The sequence below is a fragment of the Lissotriton vulgaris genome, chromosome 4_1, assembly GCF_964263255.1.
Source record: "Lissotriton vulgaris chromosome 4_1, aLisVul1.2, whole genome shotgun sequence".
Taxonomy (NCBI): Eukaryota; Metazoa; Chordata; class Amphibia; order Caudata; family Salamandridae; genus Lissotriton; species Lissotriton vulgaris.
In genome coordinates this window covers 2,446,099-2,459,997 of record NC_141691.1, presented here as the reverse complement: position 1 = coordinate 2,459,997, position 13,899 = coordinate 2,446,099, and the positions used below count along the sequence as shown (strand labels likewise).

The window sequence follows — 13,899 nt, the reverse complement described above, 5'->3', positions numbered from 1 at the left end:
TTGTGGGATTGCCCGGGTATCCTGACTTTTTGGGAAGAAATCCTTTCTCATATTAAAGACCTCTTGGGGTACCCTGTCCCGACTTCTATAGAGGAGGTAATACTTGGTATTAGGGATCCCAACCTGGAGAATCAACAAAAGCTGATAAGGCTATTTTGTGGGCATGTCTGTTGGCGGCGAAACTCACAATGCCATTTGCCTGGAAGAAGAAAGGTGGGCCGTAGATTTCTTTATGGCATGGCCGGTTGTGTGGAATTCTCTCTATGGAGCGCCTTGCGGATATCTTCCGGGATGATTTTAAGACCTTTGAAAGTAGGTGGGTCCCATTAGTGTCATACTTGTCTGCGGCCTACCCTCTGCGGTTTGCCCTCCTGCCTTAAGGTCCAAGCATCGATTCCAATTCTAACTTCCTTGTAACGAACCGGCTACAGTGCCCACCACTTCTCTCACAGCTCAGTCTCCGCTCCGGCAGTCACATCTTTTTGACACACACAAACACTTTGCTTTACTCCTGTATGGCTCCACCACCACAAGGGTTTAAGAGGGGGAGGGATGGGGGTTCCTGATTTTGTACTCATTTTTCTGTTGTTTCTGAGGTTCTTTCCTATGGCTGTAAGCCCGACACAAAATGGCCCTCAGCGTTGAGGATAACAGGGGGACTGTTGCAGACGTAGTGCTATGTGCAACTGGACTTCCATTAGCTGAAAGGTTTGACTCGGGTTCCTGTGCTCCCTACTGAATTCTAAATGTTGTATTGCATATGATGCCGAATAAAAAGATTTTTGAAAAAAAGAATTATTTCTGGCATGAGAAGAGAGAACATCAGCTCTGGATCTCGGCTCTGAATTGGGCATATTGTGGACTACTGTATTCACATTTACATGATACATAGAATTAAATGGTCCCTTATTTACCTCAAAGAGAGTGCTGCAAAAAAGGTTCTAGAATGGTTATGTCTTTAGCATATTCGTTTTCTAATCTTGCAAGTAGCACCTACAGGTAGTAGGGTGGCTGAACCTATACCGCACCTTGTTCAAATTTAGATTTGTTAAAACAGTACTATCTTTTAAAAAATACTTGTGACATTGTTTGATGTGCAGTAAAATTCACTTTTGGGAACCACTACTACTTTTATTGTGAAGTTATTGGGGCAATTGACATTCATCCTGTATAGTGCTTCATTGCCGTTCACTTCACTCTATATAAATATCACATTTACGTCCACACATTCACCAAAATCAGTTTCTGGGGGAATGACATAGTATGACCTCAGGTTATCATTCCATTTAGGGAGCAGCATCACACATCCTTTTTCCTGCTGACATGAAAAGGATTGATACTATGGCAGTTTATCACAAACGTATTAACTCTGTAGCTACAGCATCCTACACAAGCGGATACTTAGAAATAAACCTCAAAGCCCAAGAGCTGAGTGGAAGAGTACCCCTGTGCCCTGCCCGGACCAGTCCTCCCTTGCAAGGAACAAGTTTCATACTAAGAAATATGTGGTGCAGATGATGGACATTGCCAACTTACAGCAAATGTTCAGGATAATCTTTTAATGCATATAATTTCACCTCCATAAAACCAAAGGTACATGAAATAGACATAAATTTCCAAGCTGAAAGCGGTTTTCATGTTGCCATATAATGCAGGCCCAGACTGTCATCTATATCTGCCCTCCCAGCTGGACGGCCTCCCACCCATCATGAGACACTCACCTGTCAAGCATTACCTCTCGCCTAGAACCCCCATTCCTATAAGTAGAAGTGAAGATTGCTAGTATTGTCCATGACTTCCAACTGCACATTAATGTTGATCCATTACTCGCATCCTGAACATCTTACACTCCTGGGGCTGCTCGAAGAATGCTTCTTGCCACATCAGAATCAGGAGTGTTGTTTCTCTGTACAAGTCCTCACGCCTCCAATGCTGTTCCTTTACCTATTATATGCCCATAAGTTGAAATGTATTCCCTCAAGCTCCCCATGTACCCCTAACTCCCCAGAAGGCCCGTGAGGTACCATGGTGCCTCATGCCCCTGCACCTTAGATTCTGTGGACCTCATTTCCCCTTTTTTCCCATCAGTCCCAGCGTTCTTCCCACTCACTCGCCCATAGTTTTACCATGGAGTGCCCTTGGCCTGCTGATCTTCGAACATTTCCCAAAGTCTCCACATGTCTTTCACCTCTTTGTCTCCATCACACCTCCCAAACCATATCCTAGCCGACTTTGCAATTCCTGTTCTATCAACTATTGGGCCTATTCACAGAACTAACTTAAGATAAAATCCTAAACTTACTACTTTTGGTATTAACAGAAGGCATTTAGTAGTAGTAAGCGTAGGATTTTGTCTTAAGTTTGACTTAAGACAAACTTTAGACAAACTTAAGATAGACTTAAGACATACTTAAGTCAGACTTAAGACAGACTTAGGACAGACTTAAGACAGATTTAGGACAGTATTAAGACTATATTAAGACAAACTTAAGACAGAATTAAAACAAACTTAAGACAAACTTATGACAGACTTAAGACAGTCTTAAGACAAACTTAAGACAGACTTAAGACAAACTTAAGACAAACTTATGACAGACTTAAGACAGTCTTAAGACAAACTTAAGACAGACTTAAGACAAACTTAAGACAAACTTATGACAGACTTAAGACAGTCTTAAGACAAACTTAAGACAGACTTAAGACAAACTTAAGACAAAATCCTAATTTAAGTCAGCGCCAGGTGACCTTACTTGAGGTCCCCTCACCTATCCAACATTATATAGCCCCAACATACTTTACTTGAAGGTCAGAGCTTGCACTTTACAGGTACCCACCTAGATTGATAAATAGATGCCACCACTAGACTCATGAAAGTGGCTGGTGCTATTTGAGGAAAACCAGAGCAGAAAGACGAGTGAAGCAATGTATTCCTATGTCTTTAAATGTAATTGTGACAGAAAAGCTGCTGAGGGGGTTTAAACAATACAAACATTGAACAATGAGTATTATGAGACAGTTCAAACCAAAAGGAGCATTATATAAATATAAACACTATCATTTCTGTATCGAAACTTGCTTGAGTACTTGCCAGAGCACTTGGTACAACACTTGCTAGAGCAGTCGCAAGAACACTCGCTAGAACGCTTGCTAGATGCAAAAGGAACAAATGCTGGACGGAATGCTGGGCAATGCAGACATTCAACCCCAGTCAAAAGAATCTGGGTTTAATCCATAATTCTTTTGCTCACCACAGCACCCGAGTTTGGACCCAGCCATATGCAAATCCGTCTTGACCCTGCTCCTTGTGGGAACAGTCCAGACCGGATGCCAAGCCAGGTCCGTCCTGGACCAGAAACAAGTGTCCTGGGATGGGTTTCAGGGCATCACCCTTCATCAGCCAGGTTAGCTTGAATCCGGTGGCGAAGTTAGCACAGGACCCACGTCTGGGCATATCCTTCCAACTTAAGGCGACAAATGCAAAAGAATGATGGATTTAACCCATATCTTTGTGACTGGGTGTGAACGTATCCATTGTTCAGTATTCTGTACTTGATAGCACTTGATAGAGCACTCGTTACAACACTTACTAGAGCACTGCTAGAGCACTTGCTAGAACACTTGCGAGAGCACTTACTAGAACACTTGCTAGAGCACTCGCTAGAGCACTTGCTAGAGCACTCGCTACATTACTTGTTAAAGCACTGCTAGAGCACTCGCTAGAACACTTGCTAGAGCACTCACTAGAACACTTGCTAGAGAACCTATTAGATCACTTGCTAGAGCACTCGCTAGAACACTTGCTAGAGCACTTATTAGAAAAGTTGCTAGAGCACTTGCTACAACACGTGCTAGAGCACTCGCTAGAGCACTTGCTAGAGCACTCACTAGACCACTTGTTAGAGCACTCGCTAGAACACTTGCTAGATTACTCGCTAGAGCACTTGCTAGAGCACTCGCTAGAATTCTTGCTAGAGCACTGCTACAGCACTCGCTAGAACACTTGCTAGAGCACTCGCTACAACACTTGCTAGAGCACTCGCTAGAACACTCTCTTAAAAACTTGCTAGAGCACCTATTAGATCACTTGCTAGAGCACTCACTAGAACACTTGCAAAAGCACTTCCTGGCACACTTGCTAGAGCACTCGCTAGAACACTTGCTAGAGCACTCGCTAGAACACTTGCTAGAGCACTTATTAGAACACTTGCTAGAGCACTTGCTAGAACATTTGCTAGAGCACTCGCTAGAGCACTTGATAGAGCACTCACTAGAACACTTGCTAGAGCACTGCCAGAGCACTTGCTAGAACACTTGCTAGAGCACTCACTAGAACACTTGCTAGAGCACTCTCTAGAACACTTGCTAAAGCACTCGCTAGGACACTTGCTATGGCACTGCTAGAGCACTCGCTAGAACAATTGCTAGAGCACTCGCTAGGACACTTGCTCGAGCACCTATTAGATAACTTGCTAGAGCACTCGCTACAACACTTGCTAGAGCACTCGCTAGAACACTTGCTTAAAAACTTGCTAGAGCACCTATTAGATCACTTGCTAGAGCACTCACTAGAACACTTGCAAGAGCACTTGCTGGCACACTTGCTAGAGCACTCGCTAGAACACTTGCTAGAGCACTCGCTAGAACACTTGCTAGAGCACTTATTAGAACACTTGCTAGAGCACTTGCTAGAACATTTGCTAGAGTACTCGCTAGAGCACTAGATAGAGCACTCACTAGAACACTTGCTAGAGCACTGCCAGAGCACTTGCTAGAACACTTGCTAGAGCACTCACTAGAACACTTGCTAGAGCACTCTCTAGAACACTTGCTAAAGCACTCGCTAGGACACTTGCTATGGCACTGCTAGAGCACTCGCTAGAACAATTGCTAGAGCACTCGCTAGGACACTTGCTCGAGCACCTATTAGATCACTTGCTAGAGCACTCGCTAGAACACTTGCTAGAGCACTCACTAGAACACTTGCTAGAGCACTCTCTAGAACACTTGCTAGAGCACTCGCTAGAACACTTGCTAGAGCACTCGCTAGAACACTTGCTAGAGCACTCGCTAGAACACTTGCTAGAGCACCTATTAGATCACTTGCTAGAGCACTCGCTAGAACACTTGCAAGAGCACTTATTAGAACACTTGCTAGAGCACTTGCTTGCCTTGCACTGATGTTTAAGCCCTACGCATGGCACTGGATGGCCATCATTTACCATTAGGGGTCCTCACCTTCAGCAAGTGGACAGAGGACGTCTTGCACATCTCCTCCTTCTCTGTGATGAGTTGGGTCAAGGAGGCATTCTGGTGGGTCAATGTAGCGATACTCTCTTCCAGCTTCTTGACCGTTGTCTTCTCTTCCTCCTCGAGTTGACTGAGAAAGAGCTGCATTTGCTCCTCTAGGAAGTTGTGCATCTCTTCAAACTCAGACGCAATCTTTTGCCTTTCTCGTTCCACGGTCGCCTTTGATGAGATACAGAAATAGAAGGAAGCTATAAACCAGATGCCACACAGTTTATTCAATACAACAGACCTCAGTTGTTATCACATTTTCATTAGAGAACCAAGTTATTGCATGTGGGTGGATTCCAAAGAGTTTGAGGTGGAGCTGTAGAAACTCCAGAGGGGTTAGCAAACCATAACTCATGCCACAAAGGCAACCCTTATAGCTTTATCCCTGATATGACTGATGACGTAGACAAAACCGCTGGTGACATCACATATCACCTTAACCTTTACAATACCGATGACATCAGTATGGGTTCATTATCATTTCATTATCTAGATATGTTTTGTTTTTCTAATGCTGTTCTTATATTTTTACTGAGAAAGTTTGTTATCCCTGTGCTCTCACTTGGTTACAACAAGTTCTGCTGTGCTTGTGACTTTGATCAGAAAGGCGCTCTAGTCCTCACACGTAGTCTGGCCGTGCCTTTAAACAAGAATGTCAAGTGTTGTGGGTAGGATGATCTGCCCTCTAGACTATGCGCTCATTGGTGGGTGCACCATTACACTTCTGTCTTTTCATTGGTGGATCAACCCGATCATGTGACTCGCGGTACACTTATCATATTCGGTCTTCTTGAACTCCGCAAAATCTTTGGAGTCCACTGAGATGCGGCATCGTCCGATCCTTTCGTGAGTGTTTATTTTCCTTTGACCTGCACTATTTACTTTGGCTACGACTTTCGGGATACTCGTAATGCATGTTGGCACAGTAATCTGGTTTCCTGCATCTCTTGCGCTTTCAACTTTTATGCATTTACCACTATTGTTTCGTTGCGTTGCACCTTATGGCACTCTATCGGGTTCACGGCACTCTATCGGGTTCACGAACATCACAAACGTCATGTTCTGAGCACACTGCAATGGGGAATGTATGGCAGCACATTTGTTGACGAGCATGATTCATTTATGTCAATACAAATGTACAGATTAACGGAGTAATTAATTTGGTCCTGTTTTACCCCTTGTTTCAGACCCCTGACGAAGGGTCATGGTTCACAGACCCGAAATGCAGTGGGTGGATGTAAAAGTATGATTAACTCCATTATCGCGACATAAGATCAACATTATGCACGCAAGGAATTATCGTTTGTAAATCGTTCTTTGAAATGAATTGAACAAGCTACAAAGTTGGAATTAAAATAAACCGAAGTCGGATAAGAAACTGATTTGTTTCGTTGTTTAATGAGCGCATAGTCTAGAAGGCAGGTCATCCTACCCACAACACTTGACATTCTTATATTTTTACTGACATAACCATTGTGTTGTAAAAAAAACATTGTATTTGGTGTGTGGAATATGGCTTGCAAGGCAGGGGCATGATTTATAATTGTCTTAGCTAAAGAATCTTGCAAATTTCATGGGATTTTTTATTCATCAGGGCTTGCCCAAACCTGCATCAGTTTAGGAAAGAGCAAAAGAGACACCTCTTGAAGGACACTGCATCACGATGAAGTACTTCCACCTGGGGCTCCAGGTTCCCCTCCAGTGACCCATTGACCTGTTGTTTGTTTTAGTATTGGCTATGTTGAGGATTGCATCTGATAATGTGCATGATTTGCAGTTTCATGGCCATGATACTCAGTCACAAACTTGAATGAGTACCCTCTTCGCCAAACCGTCAGTCCGCTCACTTTTTTTTGAGTAAGGTGAACTGTTGGTTTTCTGATTGCACTGCCCCATCTGGTTTTATCATCAGTAGGAGTAGGTACCCTCAAAGTAAGGGTATCAGACCACCCGCCCTAGACTAGAGTTTTGCCTTTTTTCTGTCCATCACAAACAGAAAAAATATAACCTGTGCAGCCTGAGAGAAAACTCACAGGCTGTGGCGGCTTTTAGATTCCTGCTTTTCACAAACTGCCTGCATCTTTGGGTGTTTATTTCTGAAAAAAATCTAAAAATTGATGCACACATTTCAAAAACATGGCAGATGTGCACCAAACTTCTTGGACCTTCACAGGAACTGCCGGCATGGAATAGATGACTGCAGGGCTGGCAGTGATGTCTAGCTATGGCAGGTGGAAGTCCAGCTAGGGTGAGTGAGGTTATGGCCGCTTCCACCATAATGGATGGCAGCCTTCATCAGACCCTTCCTTAAGCCTTGATCTATCAGTCATCTTCAACCCTATCAGCTACTAGATCCTCCCCAACTGCCCTGTGGAGATCTGTATCGGAGGCACAGTGCTCAGCTGGGGTTGTCTATCTTGCCTGATATTCTTCAGATGGTGCATTCTGGATCATTTACTTCTGCTTCTGCATCGACTCCCTTGGGGTGTCCCTCAAGGTTCTTCTCTCTCCACTCTTTTCTTCAATTAATACCTGCTCCAATGCATTTTCTAAATCCTAGGTGTTGCTTACAGCTTTAGTTGTTAGATGTTGAAAGACAAATTGGGTCTGATCCACAAATGTAATCTTACACTTTCGTGTAAGTTTATGATTATTTGCTATTTATAAAGAGATGTAAGAACCCTCTCACCAGGAAAACTTACTCTAAGACTACACTCTCCTCGAATACCCTCTATTGGACTACCTCCTCCATGGCAACACTCTCATGGAGAATGAACTCCTGGAACATCCTCTCTCGGAATACTCACTACAAGACTACTCTCTCCTGGGACACTCAGTTCTGGAACACCCTCTCTGAGAACACTTACTTCAAGGCTACTCTCTCCTGGAAAAACCTCTTACAGACACTTACTCCAAACCACTCTCTCCTGGAATGCTCATTTCTGGAACACCCTCCCCAAGAACATTTACTCCAGGAGTACTCTCTCCTGGAATACGCTCTGCTGGAACACTAGTTCAAAGGCTACTCTCCCCTAGAACAACTGTTGGAATGCAAACTCAGCGGCTACTCTCCCCAGGAACATTCACTCCTGATAAACGCTCTTCTAGAGCACTCACTCCAATAGCACTCTCTCCTTGAACATTCAGTCACAAACGCCCTCTCCTGTAAAAAGGAACTCCAATGCCACACCCTCAAGGAACACTCACTTATTGAATACCCTCTACTAGGACACTCACTCCAAGAACAACTGTTTCGGTGTACTTACTCCTCGAACACCCTCTCCTGGAACATCCACTCTAATAGCACACTCTCCTGGAATATTCAACCCCAGAGCACGCTCTCCTTGTACGCACACTACAAAAGTACTCTATTCTGGACATTCAGTGCCTGAACTCTCCTCTCCTGGAATACTTAGTCCAAAACCACATTCTCATGAATCAACCCCTACTGGACCATTTATTCCAAGAACACACTCTTCTGGAGAATGCAGACCTGGAACAGCCTCCCCTCGAACCATCCTCCTAAGAGCAAGCTCCCCTGGAACATTCAGCCCCAGAACACGCTCTTCCAGAACCCTTATTTCAGGACCACCCTCTCATGGTAAACTCTGTTCTGGAACATTCACTTCAAGTCCACCCTATCCTCTAACATCCTCCTGTAAAGACTTACTACAAGACCACTCTCCCCTGGAACACCCAGTCTTGGGACATTCACTCTAGTAGCACTGTGCCCTAGAACATTCAGTCCCGCAGCACCCTATCCTAAAACAAACAATGCAAGAGTACTCACTTCTGGAATATTCAGTCCCAGAAGATGCTCTCCAGAACACTCACTTCGAGTGCACCCTCTCCTGGAGCATTCACTTAAATAGCACAGTACCCTGGAACATTCAGTCCCATTGCACCCTCTCCTGGAACACTCACTCCTGGTTTACCCTCTTCTGAAACACTTACTCCTAGGCTACTCTCTCCTGGATCAGGCAATCCCAGAATACCTGCTACTGGAATACTCACTCTAAAACCATCCTCTCCTGGAACACTCGCTCTGGGTTTACCCTCCACCAGAACACTTACTCCAAGGCTACACTCTCCTGGAACACTCACTCTTGTTCACCCTCTCTCGTAACACGTACTCTAAGACAACACTCTCCTGAAACAATCACTCCAGGAAAAACCTTTTCTGAAACACTTACTCCACGGCTACTCTCTCCTGGAGCAGGCAATCCCAGAATACCCGCCACTGGAACACTCACTCTAAAACCCTACTCCCCTGTAACACTCAAGCCTGGAACACCCTCTTCTCGAGCACTCACTCAAAGAGCACTCTCCACTGGAGAATTCAGTCATGGAATGTGCTCTTCTGGAAAACGTACTCTGAGGCCACCCTTATATTGAACACTCTCTTCTTGAACACCCTCTTTTAGATCACTCACTCCAAGAGCACTCTTTCCACCCTCTCCTAAAACACATTCCAAAATCACATCTTTCTTGAATTCTCACTCCTGAAACAGCCTATTTCAGGAAAGTACCCCTGATTTCAATGTCCCCAAGCTGACTCTCTGAAAGAGCAGCCTTTGGTGTAAAACCTGCTTCTGGAACACTCACTCCTGGAACAACCTCTTCTGAAACACTTACTCCAAAGTACTCTCTCCTGGATCAGGCAATCCCAGAATACCCGCCACTGGAACACTCACTCTAAAACCATCCTCTCCTGGAACACTCGCTCCTGGTTTACCCTCCCCCAGAACACTTACTCCAAGTCTACACTCTCCTGTAACACTCACTCTTGTTCACCCTCTCCCCTAACACGTACTCCAAGACAACACTCTCCTGAAACACTCACTCCTAGAACAACCTCTTCTGAAACACTTACTCCTAGGCTACTCTCTCCTGGATCAGGCAATCCCAGAATACCTGCTACTGGAATACTCACTCTAAAACCATCCTCTCCTGGAACACTCGCTCCTGGTTTACCCTCCCCCAGAACACTTACTCCAAGGCTACACTCTCCTGTAACACTCACTCTTGTTCACCCTCTCTCGTAACACATACTCTAAGACAACACTCTCCTGAAACAACACTCCAGGAAAAACCTTTTCTGAAACACTTACTCCACGGCTACTCTCTCCTGGAGCAGGCAATCCCAGAATACCCGCTACTGGAAAACTCACTCTAAAACCCTCCTCTCCTTTAACACTCAAGCCTGGAACACCCTCTCCTAAAACACATTCCAAAATCACATCTTTCTTGAATTCTCACTCCTGAAACAGCTTCTTTCAGGACAGTACCCCTGATTTCAATGTCCCCAAGCTGACTCCCTGAAAGAGCAGCCTTTGGTGTAAAACCTGCTTCTGGAACAATCACTCCTGGAACAACCTCTACTGAAGCACTTACTCCAAAGTACTCTCTCCTGGATCAGGCAATCCCAGAATACCCGCCACTGGAACACTCACTCTAAAACCATCCTCTCCTGGAACACTCGCTCCTGGTTTACCCTCCCCCAGAACACTTACTTCAAGGCTACACTCTCCTGGAACACTCTCTCCTGGTTCACCCTCTCCCGTAACACATACTCCAAGACAACACTCTCCTGGAACACTCACTCATGAAACATCCTCTTCTGAAAGACTTACTCCAAGGCTACTCTCTCCTGGATCAGGCAATCCTAGAAAACCTGCTAATGGAACACTCACTCTGACACCATCCTCTCCTGGAACACTCGCTCCTGGTTTACCCTCCACAGAACACTTACTCCAAGGCTACACTCTCCTGTAACACTCACTCTGTTCACCCTCTCCCGTAACACATACTTCAAGACAACACTCTCCTGAAACACTCACTCCTGGAACAACCTCTCCTGAAACACTTACTTCAAGGCTACACTCTCCTGGAACACTCACTCTTGGTTTACCCTCTCCCGTAACACGTATTCCAAGACAACACTCTCCTGAAACAGTCACTCCTGGAACAACCTCTCCTGAAACACTTACTCCAAGGCTACTCTCTTCCGGATCAGGCAATCCCAGAATACCCGCTACTGGAACCATCCTCTCCTGGAACAGTCGCTCCTGGTTTACTCTCCCCAGAACACTTACTCCAAGGTTAGACTCTCCTGGAATACTCTCTCCTGGTTCACCCTCTCCCGTAACACATACTCCAAGACAACACTCTCCTGGAACACTCACTCATGGAACAACCTCTTCTGAAAGACTTACTCCAAGGCTAATCTCTCCTGAATCCGGCAATCCCAGAATACCGGCTACTGGAACACTCACTCTAAAACCATCCTCTCCTGGTACACTCGCTCCTGGTTTACCCTCCCCCAGAACACTTACGCCAAGGCTACACTCTCCTGTAACACTCACTCTTGTTCACCCTCTCCCTTAACACGTACTCCAAGACAACACTCTCCTGAAACACTCTCTCCTAGAACAACCTCTTCTGAAACACTTACTCCACGGCTACTCTCTCCTGGAGCAGGCAATCCCAGAATACCCACTCCTGGAACACTCACTCTAAAACCCTACTCTCCTGTAACACTCAAGCCTGGAACACCCTCTTCTCGAGCACTCACTCAAAGAGCACTCTCTACTGGAAAATTCAGTCATGGAATGTGCTCTTCTGGAAAACGCACTCTGAGGCCACCCTCTTATGGAACACTCTCTTCTTGAACACCCTCTTTTAGATCACTCACTCCAAGAGCGCTCTTTCCACCCTCTCCTAAAACACATTCCAAAATCACATCTTTCTTGAATTCTCACTCCTGAAACAGCCTATTTCAGGTTGGTACCCCTGATTTTAATGTCCCCAAGCTGACTCTCTGAAAGAGCAGCCTTTGGTGTAAAACCTGCTTCTGGAACACTCACTCCTGGAACAACCTCTTCTGAAACACTTACTCCAAGGCTAATCTCTCCTGAATCCGGCAATCCCAGAATACCCACCACTGGAACACTCACTCTAAAACCATCCTCTCCTGGGAACACTCGCTCCTGGTTTACCCTCCCCAGAACACTTACTCCAAGGCTACACTCTCCTGGAACACTCACTCCTGGTTTACTCTCTCCCGTAACACATACTCCAAGACAACACTCTCCTGGAACACTCACTCATGGAACAACCTCTCCTGAAACACTTACTCCAAGGCTACTCTCTCCTGGATCAGGCCATATCAGAATACCCGCTACTGGAACACTCACTCTAAAACCATCCTCTCCTGGAACACTCACTCCTGGAACAGCGCCTCCTTCCGCATGTGGCTTGCACCTCCCTGAGCTGCTTTGTCTTTGATGAATTGGTCGAACACTTGGCTGAATCAAACGTCCTCATTTGGAGGCCATGTATATTGTATGGATTCACCTCCCTCTGACCTCTGATGTGTGATGTAAGTCATGTTTCGTGCACACAAGTGATCAGGCTGCTTGTAGCATTATTTCACTGGGATGCAGAAGAGACACCAGTAATGCACAGTTGTATCTAAGGATCTTACTAAAACCACTACACATGTCTTCTGAGGGGTGCAGTGTGTGGTGCTGTGAGGGGTGTGAGGTGGTCTCCTTAGGGGTTGCACTGTGTTCTTACAGGGGGATTGAGTGTGACCTGAACAGATGGTCACCTGCAGACTCATCTTATTTAGACGAACTGTACATCAGCCAGTCTTTGGACATTTCCTGGAGTCTGTAATCATGTTTCTGACCTTATTCTTGTAAATAGAAAGTATTAACTCTGGGAGACCAGAAACTGGGGACACAGGCCACAAACAGTGAGGACTCAGAAGACTGTTACACGCCTTTCTGCAGCATACATACCTGCGTTCAGACATACATACCTGCATTCTGACACACATACCTGCATTCAGGCATACATACCTGCGTTCAGACACACATCCCTGCGTTCAGACACACATACCTGCATTCAGATGCACATACCTGCGTTCAGACATACATACCTGCATTCAGACATACATACCTGCATTCAGACACACATGCCTGAATTCAGACACACATACCTGCGTTCAGGCATACATACCTGCATTCAGACACACATACCTGCATTTAGATGCACATACCTGCGTTCAGACACACATACCTGCATTCAGACATACATACATACATTCAGACATTCACACCTACATTCAGACATACATATCTGTATTAAGACATGCATAACTGCATTCAGACACACATTCCTGCATTCAGACACACATACCTCCTTTAATACAAATATACATGCATTAACATACATACATGAATTCCGACACAAATACCTGCATTCAGACACACATACCTGCATTCAAATATACATACATGCATTCAGACACACATACCTGCATCCAGATGTACATACATGCATTCCGACACAGATACCTGTATTCAGACATACATACCTGCATTCAAACACACATACCTGCTTTACGACAAATATACATGCATTAAGACACACATATGTGCGTTCAGACACACATACCTGCATTCAGACATGCATACCTGCATTCTGACACAAATACCTGCATTCAGACATACAAACACATAATTGCATTCAGACATACATACCAGTATACAGACATAAATATCTGTATTAAGACACACATACCTGCATTCAGACATA

General features: G+C 45.0%; 1 protein-coding gene across 1 annotated transcript in view; it reads right to left on the bottom strand.

Moving 5' to 3' along the window:
* The window catches only part of LOC147718184 (uncharacterized), a 213,180-nt gene that overhangs the window by 17,679 nt on the left and 181,602 nt on the right, over positions 1-13,899 (bottom strand). Inside the window, exon 3 of the mRNA XM_086966638.1 lies at positions 5,236-5,466. Within this exon, the coding sequence (XP_086822764.1) occupies positions 5,236-5,466 (231 nt within the window). The remainder of the gene's footprint in view (positions 1-5,235; positions 5,467-13,899) is intronic.